Source organism: Camelus ferus, chromosome 18 (assembly GCF_009834535.1).
Source record: "Camelus ferus isolate YT-003-E chromosome 18, BCGSAC_Cfer_1.0, whole genome shotgun sequence".
Lineage (NCBI taxonomy): Eukaryota > Metazoa > Chordata > Mammalia > Artiodactyla > Camelidae > Camelus > Camelus ferus.
The window spans coordinates 12,396,029-12,416,412 of NC_045713.1; the positions used below are offsets into that span (position 1 = coordinate 12,396,029).

Here is a 20,384-nt window from a genome sequence, read left to right on the forward strand (position 1 = left end):
TTAAAACCTGATATAGTCTGGCAAACGATGGACCTACTGTGTGTAAACTGTCATTTACAGACAAAATAAAAACAAAGGACTGAGGTTAAGGAGGTTGAAAGGCTCTGGGACGCTCGGAGAAAGTGTCACTAGCCCGAAGGTCACCACCTTCCTGCTCCGAGGAAAGGCACCCACACCCGCATCCAGGGCCCGCGCTCAGATCTGGGTACCGGGCCTCATGCTGCGGCTGTACTCACGGGAGATGACACGGTTTCTGGTTTGGACACCGGTGCTTTAAAGGCACAAGTGTTCTGGGAAGCATCCACTTTCTTATCTGCAGCTGCTCCCGCAGACAAACATTCCAAGTAGTCAGGTGGGGGGATGACCACACTGCTCTTCTCAGCCAAGTTCACGGTGCTCACGCTCCGCACCGGTGCCGAGCTAGCGAGCAAAATCAGAGGATACGAGTTAGATGAGATCCTGCCCCCTGCACCCCAAACATCCTGAATCTCCTACGGCCGGAACTGTGATGGATTAATAATCCACAATAGCGAGAGAGGAGATTACAACACACACACAGTATACACAACACTGCAGTGTTTCTGCTGGTTGATAAATGCACACTCGAAAGACATTCTTTAAAAGACATGACAAAAAGAAAAGGAGAGGAAAACTAGCTCAGTGAGGGGCAGACTCTTGATTAATTGAAGGACTTCCGTAAGAAAATGGAGCAAAAGTCTTAGCAAAAGCATTAAGCAGTTTAGATGAAAAAACTCAGAATTGTAACATCCTAAAAATATTTAGTTTCACTTCTTGGCCCGGTGGCAGTCTAGCTCTGAGCAAGTATAATGGAAGGACTTCGGGGGCGTCAAGTGTGGTGCTGGAGGTCTGCGGGGATAGCGGGATGGGTGAGGAGGTTCTGCTGTGACCCGGGAAATACTGCGGCCTGGCCGTTTGTGGTAAGATTGTGACATGTTCAGTTTGGACATGTTTCTGAGGACCCATGGGACAGCCAGCTAGTACACATGTAAATACTCATGTGTAGGCCCGGGGAAGATCTCTTGGGCTCAAGTCTTGGCTCCACCACTTCCAGCTCCTTAAGCACGTTACTAAACCTTTTTATGCCTCAGTTTCCTCAATTTTAAAGTAGGGACCAACTTCATAAGGTTGCTATGAGCATTAATGACCTAATCCCTGTAAGGCACTGTGGACAGTTTCTAAGTCGGGACGATAATCACCACCATCTGGCTCAGAATACAGGTTTGGGGGTTGTCTGCACAGAGGCGCCACGTCAAGTCCATGGATGTAATTCATGCCGTGGGAGCGCACACAATGGCCCGGGAGGTACAGAACAGGAAAGAGGACCGAGGGCAGGTCCCGAGGACACCTATGTTTAAGCAGTGGGCAGAGGAGAGGCCTGAAAGGAGACAGAGTGGATGGCCAGTGAGGTGGGAGGAAAATAAAGAGTGCAAGGTCAAGAGACCCAGGCAAGAGAACATTCCAGAAAGAGTTCACCAGTGTTGAAAGCTGCTGAGTAAGACAGAGACGGAAAAGGGGCATTTAGCAGCAGTGGGTGGTGGGAGTCGGGAGAGCGGTTCCCAGGCTGAAGGGCAGGGTCTGGGGTGTGTCTTCGCCACAGACAGGAAAGCGCTGGGACAACAGAAGTCACGAGGGAGCAGCCACGGAGCAGCAGCCACGGAGCAGCAGCCACGCCCTCCGCGCTCACGGGGGCTCTGCTGTGAGCCCAGGCGGAAGGGTCGCGCCTGGGAACTGGAGGGCAAGGCCGGCGAGCACTGCAGTCCTACCTCGGCGCGGGCGCGCTCGCGGCCTCTGGCGCGGGCTCCTCCAGCGCCTTCGTGTACGAGGATGGGAACCAGCCCCTCCTGCGGGAGAAGAGGAAAAGGACCCGCTGTGGCGCCAGCGGCGACAAGCCCACAACAAACACACCAATGAATGGCGCAGGCAGGCCGGGCCACTCCTACCACATTCCACCCCTCGTCTTATCTACCCGTGAATTTTATTCGGATTTCTTTTTTGCCTTTTCCTCCGTATTGGTTTTACTTAATACCTGAAATAATTCAACCTACCTACGGTAAGGCTTGTGCACAAAGAGTTGAAATAATGATGCTGGTATTTAAACTATTTATGTGCTAAATCTTAAAGTGTGTCTTGAGAAATCTGAAGTCACACTAAAAAAAAAAAAAGCATTTAATTTAAACCTACTTTCAGAGGTGACCTGATCGAACGACCCTTTCAAGCATCAAATTTACATATGTGCATGCATACAGAAAACAGCCTGGGAATAACCAGGAGCAGGGGAACCGCAGTTAACTGAGCTGGAGCTGCAACTACACCACGCACTTCGCTGCGCCTCAGATTCTAAGCTGCCGCTGACGGAAGAGACGGCAGCTCTTCCAGCGCCGGCCGTGGGCCCTGCGTGGACAGCCCCGTCCTGAGACTCACGCTTTGGTGGTGTCATGCTCTCCGTAAAGCCAGCCGTCTTTCTCCTCGGAGATGAGCAGCGTGATGACGTCTCCTTGCTGGAAGCTAAGTAAGGTCTGGTTAGCGCCGGCAGTGTGCGGAAAAATGGTTTTCACTTTTTGCTTTTTCACCATGTTCAGTCCAGTTGCAACAGAAACTGATCGCTGTAAACTGGCGTCATCTGAAGAATCTGTTAAAAAGGAACAGAGCAGCCACAGCTTTTTCAGAGAAGGATAATCAGGCAAGCTCAAATGAGCAAACCCCAGGAAACCACCCGTTTCCATCTCGCCGGCCCACTCCTACTGCAACACCAACCGGGGTGATAGTTCCACGCCTTTGCCTGGACAAACAGGGATGGCAAGGGACAGTAGCAGAGCCAAGGCCGAGGCTCTCAGAGGAGATCCTTGTGGCCAGAGGCTCTTTTCCAGCCCGAGAGGATAAAGCAGTGTATCCTCATCAAGCTTCACCTGCACCGACTGTCAGGATGGTTCTTAAAGAGGCAAACGGCCCCCCGACCCAGCAGCCTGCTGCTCTCCTCCTCCTGGTCCCCAGTACACACCACAGAGGCCGCATCAGGCATCCACTCGGACCAAACTGTCCAAGGCCTGTGCCACAAGGGGAAGGAGAAAACAGGAAATGCAGACGCTCTTGCTGCCGGGGCTGCTCACCTGCTCACACCCAGGTGAGAGTGTGGTGGGGACGAGTCACGGGTGTTGAGCCTTCCCTCAGCACCAGCCCACACTCTCAGTGCTTCTCAGCACTGACGATGGTGCCATTGTCACCCACAGTGACCCTCCTGGGACCGTGGCTAGCGCGTGGCAGAGCCAGGATCCAGACGCGAGTGGCCTGATGCCACGGCCCAGAACTGCACCGTGAGAAACTCTGTGCTGCACATTTCATGTCTCAAGTCAAATGCAGGCTGCTGTTTTCCACTTCAATGCACTGGAGATTTTTTCCCCAGATTTTTTCCAAATTTTGCTAGCCTACTATTTACTTTACAATAGGGCAATATCTCTTTCTGCATCATTCTTGCAAATTCTTAGTAGTTACGGTACAAACCTTGCTATCTCTTCAACACGCCGCATACTCTTAACTACCTTGGTTGTACTGAATCCAGCAGTTGTCTCTTAGCTTTCACTGGTAAGTGACAAAGAGTCATTTGAATGATTGGGCCACATAGCACTGCGTATTTAACTGTATATTACGTATAACTTACAGTTCTTCAAAGGCAGGTGACCACAGATGATCGATCACCTTGGCAGCTGACATTCTGAAAGTCTCGTCCCTTCCCCAACAGCCCTGCTCGCCGCACACAGCGTGACTGTCATGACCTTCCCACCAAGGGGGCCTGTGAGACCCCCAGACAGAGACAGGGGTCAGGCACCACGACAGTCTCGAGGTCCTGGGTGCCAAAGACTCTGTGTAGGCAGAGTGGAGCCTAACCAAAGTCCCCTGAAATGTCTGTAAACAATAACTGGTTCCGATTTATTGAAATGGAGTCAACAGAGTTGAGATTCAAGCAGTCAGAACTTAAGTCTCCAGAAAGCACGAAGTGCTGTTAGAGATGATGAAAAACACTGATTGTAATTCAGACTAAACCTACTGGTAAGATTAATAGCCATAATTTTGTCATGTGAACTTCTATAGTTTGTTTCACAGAAAAAAAGGAACTTTATTACAATTGCAATCAAATACGGAACAGCGTGAGACTCTAAGTTATATTTCATTTATTTAAAAATATATCACCTTTCAGTAATATGTTCACTCTATATAAACATCAATCAGTGTGTAGAATTAGTTAAGTGTCAAAGCAGTGAGTCATGTATCACATGGTTTTATAATAAAGCCAGATCTGTCTGGAGGTGTGAGTTCCCCCAAGGCCGTGTCTAGAGTGCGCTACCACACATGCGTATTTCTGTCTATCTCAAGGCACTCTTATCCTAAATATTTAAATAATTTTAAAGGTATTTTTAAAATAAATCAAACTAAGTATCTTACCTGTTGAATTATTTCTTCTTTCTGAATTCTGTGCAACTGTTGCTGGGTTATTAAACATATCAATCAAAGGGCTGGTAGTGGCTCTGGATGAAGGGGCCAAGGGAATCTTTGGTGAATATTTAGAAAGGGTGTCATAATCTCGCCCAACCTGTGAAAAAGTCCTGTATTAGTTTATCATTAGTATAACAGCAATGGCATTAGACAGGTTCCCAGGGCTGTCTGGCACTGTTTGCTTTAAACATTTTGAATGCATTGCTCCATCACTTTCTAACATTTTGTTTTCCTAAAAAGAAACGTGTCAATGGGATTCTCTCTTCTTTGCAAGTAATCCATTTTTTTCCCTCCCTGAATTCTCCTTTGCTAACCTTCTGCAACCTATCGAGGCTCACCCAGGATTGTCCTGGCTGCTGTGTTAAAGGCCAGGCAGAGGCTTCTGCAGGAGTCTCTGCAGGGACCACCGTTAGAGCAGTGCAGGGGGAGAAGTGGTGGGAAACACCAGGCTATGCCCACAGACTGGTTGTGGCCTAAGACAGGGAGAGGGGCTGATGTTTGGTGTCTGAGCTCCCGGAAGGAGGAAGTCACTGCTTCCTGGACGGGGAAGATGTGGAGAAGCAGGTTTGGAGTGAGAGCATTGGTTACGTGGTTCTGGACAAGCCGAAATGGAGATGCGCATCAGACATCGTCTCGACCCTCCTCAAACTAGGTTCATCTTCTTTGATTTTTTGTTTTAAATCCTCTATTTTTAAACTGTATTTTGGGAGAGTTCTTCGGCTCAGTCTCCCAAGCAGTTCCATTCTGCTGAGCCCATCTGTTGCTGATGGGTGTTCTTTGAGCGGAGGAAGGGGAAATGAAAAACAAAACTTTATGGGAAAAATTCAAACAGGTACAAAAGTAGAGAAAATAGCACAGTAAGTCTCCGTGTACCCAACACCTAGCTCCAACAATGATCAATTCATGGCCAATCTTGTGGCATGTATGCCCCGTCCGTCTTCCCCCATGATCAGGATTATTTTGAAGCAAATCTCTGATACATCATTTTAACTACAAATAAATAATCCAATTTTAGTTGTCCAAGGTGGCTGACTCTTCTCTGTGGATGTAATACCCTTCCATCTCCTTCTGAAGACTTCCCTTCTGCCCTGTTGCCTCCATCACTGGTCGTTCAGTGTTTATTTTGGCGCATCTTTCTATGGTACTGGTTTTCCCCACTTGTTCAGTGACTGCCGGTGTCTGTCCATCTGTGAACAGTATGGCGGTCTCTGTTCTTTTCACTGCACACGGCAGTCTGTATTCCCTGTTCTCACAGCACGGACTGCCCCGGACCACCCACTTCCAGAAGCACACCCACCTCTTCCGCCCCAACATGCCCTCTGGTTAACAGACAAAAGTGCCTACTGTTCAGCACAAGTGGGACAAGGGGGAGGGACCGCCCAGCCTAGAGGGTCTGGACCAGCTCCCCACCCAGCCTGCAGAGAGGAACGCCCTGGCTTCTTCCCGCTTCCTGTATCCACTGGCTTCCTGCTCCACCCTTTGCAGAAATCTCGCCCTGCACATCCCTGGGGCTGAGATTTCCTTCTATTTTTATTCTCTATATCCTTGTCTTGCCTTTCTTGCTCTGGAGACCCGTCCAGAGTTTCTGGTCCACTGAGAGCACCTGCTCTTACTTTCCCACCTGGTTATGCATTTATTGGGCGGGTTGTTGGCTGATCTTTAATAGCTTTGCTGTCACTTCACAGGGCACTGGACGGAGAGGTAGGGTGGACTGACTCATGTGTTCAAACCACCTGCTGGAGTCAAATCTCCACGTGTGTTTATGAAAAGTAATAAAGCCCAAGTTCAAAGACCAGCGGAATGACGATGCTTGAATTCATGACCTTGAACACTTGGGTGACTTTTTCTCTCAGGTGCCTCATATTGTGTCGTATGGCATCAGAGTTTTGCTAATCTGTTCTTGCCTGTGTTTCCTTCACTGGGAATAAACTTATAAAGGTAGAATAATTACAGTTAACAGTAACAATAAAATCTCCAAAACAGATTACAGTGCTAACCGTGGTGTAAACCATGTGCACAGCTTATTCCAAATCTGAAGGTAAGGGGGTAAAAGTGAGAAAAGGGAGGCCCAGGAGCGATACAGGAGCACCCGTGATCTCCACTAGCAAAGAAGGCCTCAGTCTGTCAAGCAAATTTATCCAAAATCATATCAGCAAACACACAATGGAAATGCCACGGAGACAACCGGTTCTCACCAAGCTGCTTCTCTCGATCATGGGTGAAGGCAGAGGTGTTCCAGACATTGGGGTGGAGACTGGGGTCTTAATTTCTTCGATCATATTCATGATTTTCTCTGGTACTTTGGTGGCATCACCACACGTTTCCTGCCACTTAGGCAGTTTGGAATTGATCAATTCTGCAGACTACAAATTCAAAAGAAACAAAACCAAAGACAAACTGTATACGGTTGGAAGGGCTGACGAAAATCACATCAGATAATACCACTAGCGTATACTGGCTTACCGCCAGAAGCGTGGGAGCCCTGAGTGAGATTCAGCGGGGAGCTTAAGCATCTATGGGTGTCTGCTGTCTCTTACTTGCTGAGAAGGACGTAGGTTCCTGTTCCAAAGGAATTTACCATCCCCCTCAGTGTGAATACGGAGTTAAGACTAATATAAGGATTGTGTATGATTAAGAACAAGTTCAAAAACTAAAAGGGAAGGGTCACACAGTCTGTATTAATCCCCACTGTTCTCCCAGTGGCCCCCCAAATGCCAATCACTGCCGCCTTCCTCTTACTCCTACAGGAAGCACCTCCGGCAGAGTGAAAGGACCAGGAGTGTACCTGACCCCGGGGAAATGGGATGTATGTGTTGGAGAAGTGAGCCGGATCTGTCCCGGGGAGTTCCTCTGGGGGACCGAGGGGCCAGAGGCAGAGTGTGGTGGGCTCCTCGGAGTCAGGGGCTATGCTGAGGGGATGCCCTGGCCAAGGCCAACTGGGGCTCTGGGGCGGGTAGACCATGGGCTTGGCAGAAAAGCGGGGCCGTGGGGCCAGGAGATGCAGAATGACAGCGATGAGGCCCTGGAGCCCCAGAGGCAGGGGAGTCTGTCCCTGGCTCCCTCGAGCCAGGCTCTTCTTCTTACAACTGGACTCCAGAGCTCCCAGGAGCCTTTCAGAGAACCCCCTTCCCAGGGCAGCAATCCATTTGGAAAAAAGAAGCAGGGGACCTTCCTTGAAACAATTTTCCCAGCACTCACTCTGTTCTCACCCAGACTCTGTGTTCATCAGGCGTGGGCTGGGGGGCTGATGTAAGTCCTACGAGAGGGCAGACCCCTCCCCTTGCACCACCTGTCCCCTGCCTGTGACCCTGACAAACCGGGGACCAACTGCTTTGGCCTGTGTCATCCAAGGACCACTGCAAGGACTGGGAAGAGGGAAGGCACAAAAGCGGTTTTCAGAGGGTTGAAGAGACTTAGGGTACAGCGAGAAGTAGATGTGGCTTGTGTCACTCTGAAAACATAACTGGGACTCAAGGATAAGTGTGAGGAAGACGGCCAGCAACTATGGCTCTCTGGAAGCAGGCCACGTTGCTCAGGACACGGTGAGTACCCCATCACGGGCAGGGTGTCGCCACCAGAAGAGCACTTCGAGGTCACTTCTGTCCTTCTCGAGCCTATGACCTGCCCCAGGAGGACGCCCTCGCCTCGGACACTGACAACTGCTGACGCTAGTACAGATGCAGTGCTGACAAAAGTCACCATGACTGCAGCATTCCTTGCCTTCCCTGTAACAATTTGAGACCCTAGGTGTTTGGATTTGGTAGCTGAATATTCCTTAAAGTTGCAAAAACTTCATGGGATATGTAACTTACGATACATGCAGACATACAAGACCAAGCACCACCCCCCCTGCCAAAAAGAGGAAGTTGTCCTATATTCAAGCTCTTACGAAGCTTCTCACATCATGGAGTGCTCTCTAAATTATTTTATTATGAATAACAATGAATATTTGACCTCAATCAATGCTAGTTTTGGATGCTCACATAAACCCAACAGAATTCATAATTAAAAAAAAAAAGAGGAAAGGAAATTTAACACTTAAATTTTTTTTTTTTAAAAAGAAGAGCGATTTTTTTTTAATTTTAACTTTTTTGGGGGGTAAGGAGGTAACTAGGTTTATTTATGTATTTTTTAATGGAGGTGCTGGGGATTGAACCCAGGACCTTGTGCATGCTAAGCATGCATCCTACCACTGAGCTATACCCTCCCCCCAACACACGTTTTGTGATGATTCCCGGGGGTATAACCTCACAACTGCACGTGCTGAAGGGGGGCAATAAAGCCAATCGTGCAGCTGATGAGATCCTGAACAAGCACACACCTTGAAGAGGACTGAAAAAGTAACCATGACCAACGGTCCTGATGCTGTGGATGGGGTCTGTGGCCTGAGACAGAATTTCCAGTGACATCATCTATACAGACCCCCAAGGTGAGCATCTCAGACCACCCAGGCGGGGTGGATGGGGCCTGCTGGGACGCACCCGTGGTTCTGAAGACATGGATGCTGAAGATGCATCAGAAAGAGTCTAAGGAGATCTGACTCGTAGGTGAGAAAAGGAAAAAGTACCATTTCTCAGTTACTGATTAAATACAGATGTTACTAAATTTTACATCATAAGCAGACATCTGACCATTTCATCTGCATTTCTAAAAGCTTCCACATTCAAGTTGGCCAAAAATTATTTCCTTGGAATCTTTTCATGGGCAAAATAGGGCCATTGCTTTATTTGGGGGCAGGTGTGGAAGGTGAAGCATTTCGACATGAATAAAGTGAGCCCACGCAACACAACCCGCCGCCACACCCACCTGTAAGTGGTAATGGTGCATGTGACTTGCGAAGCTACAGTGTTTGTCGACCAGAAAGCAGAAGCGCCTTTTCTCTTCAAGGAGAGCCTCTTTGCAGCCATCTGCAATAAATTTCTGGATTTCATTCTGGCGAGAAGTAATGGTTTCTACGTACTAGGAAAATAAATAATAATTACACAAGTGTGACATGAGGAATCAAAGACCGACGTTTATCTCTGCCATCTGTACACTGGGTTTATTTTGATAATGGAGCAAATGCTACACGCAGATAAACATTAGACAAAGTAACAAAGCTGGAGCCTGACCTGAGCAGGTACCACCATTCTCATTCAGACCCCTGACTCATGTGTGGGGAGAAGCTGCCACAGGCCTTACATTCCACTAGGCAACTTGCACAAAAAACATTACTTTGTACTCTGGGATATGATAGCGTTCCTTCGGAAAATCATGGGCTGGGGAACCAGAGCGTTCCAGTTCAAATCCCAATTCCAAGTGCCAACCACATGACTTAACCCAAGCCTCCCCCTCCCCATCTGTGAGGTGAGGACAGTCATGCTTACCCATGCTGGCCCCGACCCTCCCTGAGTCAGGAGAGAAAATGCCAGTGCTTTTAGGAGGCCGCTGACTACTAATTCTCAACCCCGGGGAACTCTGCGGCCCTCGGCTCGTCCCAAGCCCCGCTTGCGTGCGGCTCCAACAGCAGCAGGACAGGAGAGGGGAGCACAGGGCGGCGGAGGCAGCGCGCCTCCCGTGAGCCATGCGGACCGTCAGCCCAGGCAGAATGCGGCAGTGCCGGGAAGCTCACCTCGATTTCTTTGTGTTCATATTTGAGTGCATTTCGTCCTCCTTGACTTTTCCTTCTGATCTTCTTCAATTCAGCCTGAGATTTCTCCAAAGAATCTAATTTATTCTTGTGTTCTGCTTGGTATCTTTTGAGAGTTGCCTGTAAGTTAAACGTCCCGCTTGTCTTACTGCAGCGCCACGCACACTGTCAGGCACTGACTTTTGCTAAGTGTCCGCTGCGCGCGGCGGCCCCAGGGAGCCTCCGACAAGCACCCCGCTCACCCGCACCCTCACTGCGCGCCTCTGCCCCGCCTCCCTTCAACTCCGGTGTTCGTGGCGTCCTCTCTGCTGGCGCTCCCTGTCTACGTGGGCCCTGACCAGAAGGGCAGCTCCTCTCAGAGGACGACAGCGTCGTTTCTTTTATTCCCTTTTTTCCTCCAAGGTTTTTGGACACTGGGTGGTCAGTAAGTGCTTTGGTGAATAAATAAACAATCTTAAATCATATGTTCCTGTTTTATGACTAAATGATTTCAAGAAACAGAATGAATAGTGGCCATCTCTTGTGGTGATTTGGGGTGTGGTGAAGCAGGGGCTTTTGGAGTCTAACAGACCTGGGTTAGGATTCTGGCTTCATCCCTCCTTTCCTCTGTGACCTTAGCAATTATTTAATTTTCTAAAATATTGATGTTCACCCTCTAACCCATACAGCGAGGACAGTAAGAGTGCCCATGTTACAGAGATCAAATTTCTACGTGGGTGGAAGTCAGGTGAGGTCTGGAGGCGCCTGGCGTCGCAGCCCTGGGCGGGTTGGGCACCCCCCGGCGCAGGGAGCACACGCACGTGGGGGCGGCAGGGGTGCAGGGTGACCCGTGCTGCTCACGGCCACGCCGGGGTCTCAGGGAGAAGAAAGGAGGCTCAGGGGTGGGGGGGGGCACAGAAAGCAGCTGCTCTACAGCAGACAGGGAGACGGAAGGAGCTGTGGCCGACGGGCCAGTTGGAAGGAGAACTGCGGGGCGGACAGCGTGGGGGCGGCCTCTGACAGGGACCCAGGACCCCCAGATGGTGGGTGTCCTCGTGCATGGCTCCACCCTGAGGTGCTGGCCTGTGAAAGCACAGCCGCACCGACACAGACTTCATCCACGTATCTATGTTCTTTGAAGACAGTGCTTTCCAGAAGTGTATGATTCCTTGTGCTATTTTTTTTCAATGCTTCTTAGTAAAGATCCCACGTGTGAGCAAAACCCAGCTCACTCAGCCCAAAGGGGCCTTGCTGGTGTTAAGCTCTGTCCACCTTCGCTGCTGCTCCTCCAGGCTCAGCCATTGGGCAAGAGCAGCCCCACCCCTGAAAGCTGGGCCCCCCGCCCTGGGCCGCCTCTGCCCGCCAAGCTCCCGGGGACGGAGCAGACTGGGTACTCACGTTCATGTATTTGACATCAAGTTCTGTCTTCTTCTCCAGCTCACGGATAATCTCTTTATGGAAGTTTTTGAACTGTTAACGCAAGGACATAAAAAATTCATACCAGACTTGAGACTTGAAACAAAATAAAGTTCAAAAATAAAATAAGTATATTTGGTAAACATAAAAACAGCTCACGTACATTTTCATCCAGACTCTCGTTGAGTTTCTTGTGGGTACTCGAAATCTCTATGAGAACACGGCCTGTGAACAAAACCAGATGTGTTGGGGGAAAGGCGTTGTGTGGTTTTTGTGAGGGTATTAATAATGGGAAGGGAGGTAGAGGGGCGAAGCACAGCCCATCGCAGCCCGCAGAGCAGGTGAGCACCAGGCCCCGCGGCACCGGGAACACTGACTGCATCCCCCTGGGTGGGGTGGGAGGGCTGGGCTGGGGTCCCAGACGGACACAGTGATAGCAAACTTACTCTCCTACATCGTTTGTCGAAAGAATGCCACCTCTGTCTTCAAACTCACACTGTTCTGTGTATATTTACTCATTTTCTAAGCTGAATCCAAGTTATCAGGTTTAATTTTTAAATTCTCTTACAAAAGATTATCTTGGTCAATATAGTAACTAACTATAGGAACAAGTGACTTTTTTAATCTAATTCCCTGGGTAATCTGATTCAGTGTCAGACATAAAAGATAAAGGTTATTTTCTTTTTCTCATATGAGTTCTTGTCTCATTTTGGAAAACATTCACGCCATGGGAACCTGCAGCAGGGACAGTGTCCTGCCTTGTGTCTTCTGGGACTAACCGTTCTCTGAGACAACTACACAGGAAAGAATGTTCCAGGACAAAGCAGCAGGACAGCCACTTGATTTGCAAAACACGTGTCTTGGAGTTTGTGGCAGAGGCCTGCACCTCTGTTTCTGAACTCTAACAAAAACGAACAAGAGCCTCTCTCTGCCAGCTTACCTATGGGAACCAAATGGGTCTAATACCTAAGAACTGGGAGAAAGAGAATCATTTGGAAACACCACCGAATCAGACCAAACAACAACAAAATGTGCTGGGCGGATCATCCTACAGGTCAGTAGAGAGATGAAAAGGAACTCTGGGTGAACTGAAATGCTGTAGATAAGGCAGAATTAAAACCACGACTGTGGTCCACGTTGGGAGAGAGAAAAAGGTCACCGATGACACTGCGGCTTCAGCTAGCACCTCTGTGCAAATGACTCAACTGCACCCAGTCCCCACATCTGACTCTAAGGAGGCCGGCCCAGCCTTTCCCTTCAATCTTCAGACTCAAAAATTAACCCCCCTCGCCCCTGAACACACCCACCCAGATGCCCCACTAGGCACCTCCTATGCAGCATGTCTACGAGCTGCTAATCCCAGCTCCTGGCTGCCAGCCAGCCAGTCATGAGAGGTCGACTCCTCACCTGCAGGTCATACCCAACAACTCATTTCCCTGCGCCCACGAGCATCACCTGGGCCACGTCCAGGGTGGAGCCATGCCCTTACTCATCCCGCTGCCTGGGGCAACAAATGTGCCAGCCCTTCCCTGCCCAGGAGAGAGGTGTGTGGGATGGACATGTGAAGTCTGTCTTCACTCAACAACCTGTTCTGTCAGAGGTGGGGAGGACTTCCCCAGTCCCCCTGCCCCACCATTTAAACCTGCTGGGTGGACCTCTGAGGAGCCCCTCCTCTTTCAAGCTCTTATTTCTCATGACTCCCAGCTTGTACTCTTCTGGTCCTCTCCCTCACAGGGACCCGGGATCAGGATCTTCCCAAAGGCAAATGCAAAATGTCACGCCCCTCCATGGCATCCCAGATAAACCAGCTCCTCAGCCTGAAGCCCACCATGAACACTGTTGCTTAAACTAACCATGGTGGGTGGGGGGACAGAATGTCTTGTAAGGCTACAACCACACAAGGTTACAGGTACATGTAAGTCCCCGAGCACCATGTGATTCTAGGCACCTCTAACAAAACACCTTGCTGGATAAACGCCAGTGAGGGCAGACGCGTCCCCAGCACTCACGGTTCCACCAGCCAGGGTACAAAGGTACCCACTCCACAGCCTTAGTGACTCTGACTTCACCTACCCCATAATTAAGTTCCCCTAAAGCTCAACAGGAAACAAACAAACCAGAGTTCTCCACAAGGGAAGCCTTTATGTGACCAAGAATATGATTACAGTAATATGTCATTTCAGATATTGAAATAATCTAAGTTACCTTCACATCTATTTTAAACCCATAAATAACTTCAGGCTGGAGATGAAAAACAAACAGCAACAATGAAAACCACTTCAATTATCTGAAAAATCAAGCACCTTATTCCTGGCAAGTCAGATCTACTTTGGAAAAGTCTAAAAATAAACAGACTCTCAGACACAGAAAATAAACTTATGGTTACCAAAGGGGAAAGGGGTGGGGAGGGATAAATTAGGAGTTCGGGATTAACAGATAAATACTACTTTATATAAAATAGATAATCAGCAAGGACCTACTGTATAGCACAGGTAACTATATTCAATATCTTATAATAACCTATAATGGAAAAGAATCTGAAAAGAATATATATATTATTATATGTATGGATGTGTGTGTGTGTGTGTGTGTATTTGAATCACTATGCCGCACATCTGAAACTAATACAACATTGTAAATCAACTACACTTCAATTTAAAAAAATCTAAAAATATTTTTGCTTGAATCATCCAGGCTAGAAGCAAAGTGTTCACACTTTTTTTTTTCATATGGCCATGAATTTTATTTCTCCAACCTTATATAACGAGGGCCTCTGAGAAACATGTTGCCAAAACAAAAGTATGTGCTTGTGCGGTGTACCGGTGAGCGCCAGCCAGCACTGCTGATGGCCTGGGGCCCCGGCCACGCAGCAGCCCTCCCAGCTCTCCCCTCCTGCTCAGGGTTTCTCCCCACGGGCACGGGCGGCTGGATGGAGAGGCCCAGTGAAACAGCCCATTCACTCTGCGGGCAGGAGCGGAACCCCTGCCCGTATCCCTGTTACTCCTGTCCCTCACAGTTTGTGGAATCCAAGTGCCAACATCATAGCAGCAGCCACTGAGTCCTCAGCCATGAAAAGGATTAAAAAAACATCTTTACTGTGATTTTGCAAGCTGCCAAAAGTGTATCTTGAAACAGAAAATGAAAACAGCCTTTATGTTCAATCAACAGAAGTTTACTCTTAAATACAGCAAGTGTTACTTTATGTCTGAAATGTGGTATCACGCACGTTTGAGTCTCAGCTCTGTAACCTTCTTTTTCATAAATTACATTTGGGAAGAAAAATTTTTGAGAACAGAGGGTGGAGTGGAGAAAGCACAGCCCAGATTCTAATGGAGCAGAACTAAACAAGCGCCCAGACAGGACTCAGCGTGTTGCTCCCAGAAATCACAGCACCGCATGTACTGGATCAACCATTTCCTTTTTTTTTTTTTTTTCCCTTTTAGGTTTTGAGTCAATATTTTGGGAAGAAACTCATAGTGAGTACAATAGCGTGACTCAGTCTGAATAAATTATATTCTCAAATGGCAATATTAAATGAATTTAAGTATATACATTATTTTTCAAAATCATGAACTTGACGCAACTAAAAGTAAAAGTCTACCATCATTTCCCCCCTAAAATTCATACAAATAAAAGCTACTGGTGTTATCACTCTAATTTAAGGAATTAGGAACAAATATGTCCAACTTTTTGAACAACACTGCATAAAAATATGCATTTAGCCAATAGGCAGTATGGACTTTAAAAGCTAAACAACAAAAATTAGAGTATGACTGGTATGAACACATAGAAAGTTTTCATCTGAAATATAGATTAGTCATTGGACTATTAATACATTTTCAACTAGATAATTCTTCATCAATTCACAGTATAAATTTAGAGGTACCAGATGGAGACTACTAATGGACTCAAGCAGCACAGAACATGTAGGCATAAACATTCTTTTTCATTTATACTTGATCAGGGATAATCAGAACATTCATTATTTTCAGAGAGCACAGAGCAATGACTGAGTCACCCACTATTTCCTCCATGTGACTTCATGTGGAATCAGATGATAAAATGACATGGTGGAAGCCAATCTACTAACTGGCCTCAAGTTATACTATATGGTTTAAATTAAAACTGATAGGAAAAAAAGTCACTGGAAAAAGGATATACTCTTCAGAGAGTTTCCCAAATATCTAGTGTGACACAGAGAAAATACCAAATGGAAGTAAAAGCAGACTACACGCAGCTGGGACACGTGAAATGCACAAGCACGTACTCTGCTGGAGTCACCGACACCAAGTAAGTACAGAGGCACATTAACAACCACCTACACGCGACCCAACTTGGAAGTCTTTGCTGGCATCTAAGAATAGCTCTCCATCGCTGTCCACCTGAGTCCCTGGGAGCGGCTAGAGGTGTTCTTCTCTGATCAGTATCAAACCTGTACATGTAAACAATGTGCATGGAGGCATAACGCCAAATAAGTGAGAGGGTGCGCATTGCAACCAACACTCCTCCAGAAGTCTAGTTTCTGACTTAACCAGCCATAGTTCTATAATGATTCTACCACTCATTATGATTTATCTCATCTAATGAAAATAAGTGAGACCAACAGAGGTTATATAACAGAATTATTCCCAAGTTTTTTCATTGTCAGAGACGAAAGTGAAGCCAAGTAACAACTGACTTTGATAAGATGCATGCTGAAATCTCTTGGGTAGACACTAAAAGAATAAAGTGCATATAACTATCAAGCTAACAGAGAGGGGGAAGAATAATAGTCAAAATGAGAACCAGAGAAGAAATGAACAAAGATAGAAAGCAAAAAGTCATTACACTGAATGTAAAGGGACTATACAGTCCAATTAAAAGACGAAGATTGTTAGGATTAAAAACAACAACACTACCCAAGTATATTCTGCTCACAAGAGGGACACCTTAAACATAGGGATACAGAAAAGTAAAAGTATGTAATAAGATATACGGCAGACGCAACCCAAAAGAAAGCTGATGTATGTTAAAATGAAACAAAGATGACGAAGTAGGCAAAGAGGACAAGAAGCATCAATAGAGATAAAGCAGTCATTTCATAATGGCAAAAGGTTCAATTCATCTGGAAGACAGAAGAAATTTGTATTTGTATGCATCTATACATATTTAAAACAAAACTACATTATAAAAAGGAAATACATAAATCAGTAGCCATCATAGGAGGCTTTAATATGCCCCTTTTAGTAAAGTAATAGAACAAGCAGACAAAAATATCAGTGCAGATAGATGACCTGAATATGACAAATGAACTTGATCTAGTGAACATATACAATAAAATACATATAAAGAATACATTATCTATCTCTCTACATAAACTGTATACATAAAGGGTATCCAATAACTTCATTTTTAAAGCAAACACAGAATATTAAAAGGGGCCAAAAAAGCCTCACTATATTTCAAAAAACTGGACTCATACTGAGCATGTTCTTTAAACACACTACAATTAAGCTAGAAATCAGTAACAAAAAGGTAAATGGGAAATGTCCACATATTGGAAATGAAACAAGATTTCTAAGTAACCTATAAGTCAAAGAAGAGATCACAATGGAAATTAAAGTTATTCTGAAATAAAATGAAAATAAAATATAGCATATAAAACATGTATGATGCAATTAAAGCTGTGGTTAGAGGAAATTTATAGCCTTAAAATGCATATATTAGAAAAGAATGAATGAAAATTAATGCTCTAAGCACCCATTTCAAGAATTTAATGTAGCACTACCCAATAATAAAAAGAAACAAACAGCTGATAGACAAACAATGAGGATCAATCTCAGACACATCATGCTCAATGAAAGCTACATACTGTACGACTCCATTTATAAGACAGCCTGGAAAAGGCACAGCTGACAGTATCTAATAAACAAATGCGCCTGCCCTATGACTCCTAGATATACTCTCAGGAGAAATGAGTGTATTTGTTCACCAAGAGACATGCACAAGAATGTTCACAGCAGTTTTATTCATAGTCTCTCCAAGCTAGAAATGACCCAATTAGAATGGATACACTGGAGCAGGGAGACCCAAAATCTGTATAAATTCCCCTCAAATCCTTGGCTAACACCTAAACTGCACACATACAGGGTAAGACTGAGAAATGCAGCAAAAGCAACAGATGGAGCGTTGGGGAGCTTAGCAGATATTCTCAGTGGATACAGTGTTGGGGATACAAAGTTTGGAATTCAAGTCCCAGGAAGTTGAAAAGGCTCGGTAAACAGCCCAGGCTTCCCACCTAAATTGAGAAGGGCTGTATTTTAGGAATTAGGGCTAAGTCACAGGACTAAGGGCTATGCCCTACAACTAAGGGCAAAACCAAAATAGACCCACCAGGAAAGTCTAAAACCAAGCTGCCACAAAATCAGGGTTATTCATCAGTAATTTAACTGCCTTCTAGAACAAAACTCCACACTCTTAAGAAGGTAACAGAATCCAGAGTCTCTAGATATTTTATCACAATACCTGGAATAGAAAAAAATATCAGTAGACAGGGTGATAAACTACAAACGCTGAACTCTGAAATGATGAGGGATAAGATACTTATGTAGTTTGAAAGTAGCCAGGGGAAAAAAAATTAACTGTGCACTGAAGAAATCAGACAACTTCCCTGGACAATCAAAATTAATGTCACAAATGAGAGGCAGTTAATAGTGTGTGCCTAAATTTGATACTGGGAGCACAAAACGACTTAGACAGCATCCCAGCTAAGAACGTACAGCCTGAATCTCATCACGAAGACCTGACGTTTGACAGTTACAATCTTGCGTTTCTGACTATCCACCCCATTTTAGGGTTTCTGATACAGGGTTCCCTCATCCCGATTCTTTACTGCAGTATTAAATTTATGTATTTATTGTTGGAGAAGAATAAAATGACTTCATCCTTCTCCAGCAGTTAGTCCAGTGCTAACTGACAGAAGTAAGGGAGAGATGAAGAGGTATGCTGACAGAAGAAATAGTGTCAATTATTTAACAGCTATTTACTTATTTAACAGTAAGATCTCTGAAAACCTCAATTTTAGAAAATAGTAGAAATGGGCACAGATCTAAAAATGAAAAGTCTTTGAGCCAAACAAAAGCTGTAACCACAAACCTCAACAACCACCTTGTTCCCAGCCCCACAGAGGAGTGGGGCCTTTGTGAACACAGAACAAACAAAACTTAGTTTTATGTAAGTTTAGAATAGGTTGCCCAAAAGACACTGGTTTTTCATAGTAAAAGGCCAGCAACACTATAGTTAAACAGTATATATCGGGATGGCTCCCTCGTGAGAACAGAAACATCTGACCACTGTTGGTTAGAAAGCTCGTTGCAAAGGCACTTCTGGTTTCTGCTCCAACAGTGAAGAGCTTGAAAGCTGTCACTCCCTTGCTCACAATAAAAAAACAAGCTAAACAAACTGAAAAACAACTCTTCCTAGATTCATCAGAGAATTACATTTACAGGCTGATGTGGAAAATCAGAGTTTCCTGGGAGCAGCAAGTGATGCAGGAGCCATGACCACTGGACGCAAACTCCAACATGAATTGCTGTGGATCAGTTTTCAAAAACAACCGACCTCTAGGTCTGTCCATATTTCTAGGGATATTTCCATTGAGAAATTATTCCTATTGTAAACATGAAGCTGTTCTGCTAACCTATGTAAACTAGAATATACCTCACTCAGCAAACATATAAAATTGTATTAAATATTAAAAAACAAAAACAGAAACAGACACCCGAGGGCTCAGCCTTAGAGGGAGCCTCATGTTTTCATGAGTTTCACCTCCGGGAGGCACGCTCGCCACCAGGTTTTATTGTTGAGGAAAGAAGAAAGTTCCTCCGGGCTTCTGCCAAGGGGGAGGGGGACAGTAACTGTTCTGCAGTCGGCCCAGAGTGGTTCTGCCCTCGTTCTGTGCTGTGTAAGGAAGATTAGGGAAACACTGTTTGGTCAGCCTTATCTGATCTGGGTAAGGACAATTAGCTTCCTCCAGCCCTTCTAGCCTTCCTGTCTCAAGTAAGAGGAGTGGGGGAAAAGGCTAAGAAACTCTTCCAAAAGTCATATCCCAGATACTGCAGCTCACCAAACCCCCCAAATAACCTACAAAATGAAAAATGGAGATTTAAACATGAGATTATAGAATACTCCCCCTCTCCAACTCTTTACCACCACATCACCCATCAGCCAGGCTCCAGGATAGTAACAGGGGTTCATAAGTGACACTCCATTTAAAAGGATTTTTGAAAGAAACCCAAAGACAACAGGAGAGACAAAAACAATGAAGGAAGGATAATTCTTTCAGCACAGGATGCTCAACAACTAGACATCCACTTGAAGAGAAATGAATCTAGATACTGACCATATCCTTTTCACAATAAGCATGCAAAACCATGAGAGTGAGTTTGAGAAGGTAACAGCAGAGAAAACCCACATGAGTTTTTAGATATAATACCAAAAATATGATCCATGAAGGGGAAAACTGGTAAGTTGGACTTCATTAAAATTACAAACTTGTGGTCTGCAAAAAAAAAAACAAACTGTTAACAGAATTCAAAGACAAGCCACAGATTGGGAGAGAGTATTTGCAACATACACATCTGATAAGGGACTTGTATTCAAAATACATAAAAACCTTAAAACTCAAGAAGAAAACAAACAATTAAAATAGAAAATATACAGATGGAAAATAAGCATATGAAAAGAAACTCTGTTATCATATGTCATTAGGGAAGTGAAAATTAACACGACCCCACGACACACCTATCAGAATGGCTAAAATCCGGGAAACTGACACCACCAAATGCTGATGTGGGGCAAGAGGAACTCTCGC

The 20,384-nt window shown here is 45.8% G+C and overlaps 1 protein-coding gene across 2 annotated transcripts in view; it reads right to left on the reverse strand.

Annotated features, from left to right (window-relative positions):
- BAIAP2L1 (BAR/IMD domain containing adaptor protein 2 like 1) overlaps positions 1-20,384 on the reverse strand; it is a 71,224-nt gene that overhangs the window by 4,821 nt on the left and 46,019 nt on the right. For both annotated transcript variants that reach the window (XM_032460044.1, XM_032460045.1), the window contains 9 exons: positions 11,697-11,758; positions 11,516-11,587; positions 10,121-10,258; positions 9,316-9,468; positions 6,705-6,872; positions 4,459-4,606; positions 2,443-2,650; positions 1,785-1,862; positions 237-420 (listed from right to left, as the gene is read on the reverse strand). In XM_032460044.1, coding sequence (XP_032315935.1) covers positions 237-420; positions 1,785-1,862; positions 2,443-2,650; positions 4,459-4,606; positions 6,705-6,872; positions 9,316-9,468; positions 10,121-10,258; positions 11,516-11,587; positions 11,697-11,758 — 1,211 coding nt within the window. The remainder of the gene's footprint in view (positions 1-236; positions 421-1,784; positions 1,863-2,442; positions 2,651-4,458; positions 4,607-6,704; positions 6,873-9,315; positions 9,469-10,120; positions 10,259-11,515; positions 11,588-11,696; positions 11,759-20,384) is intronic.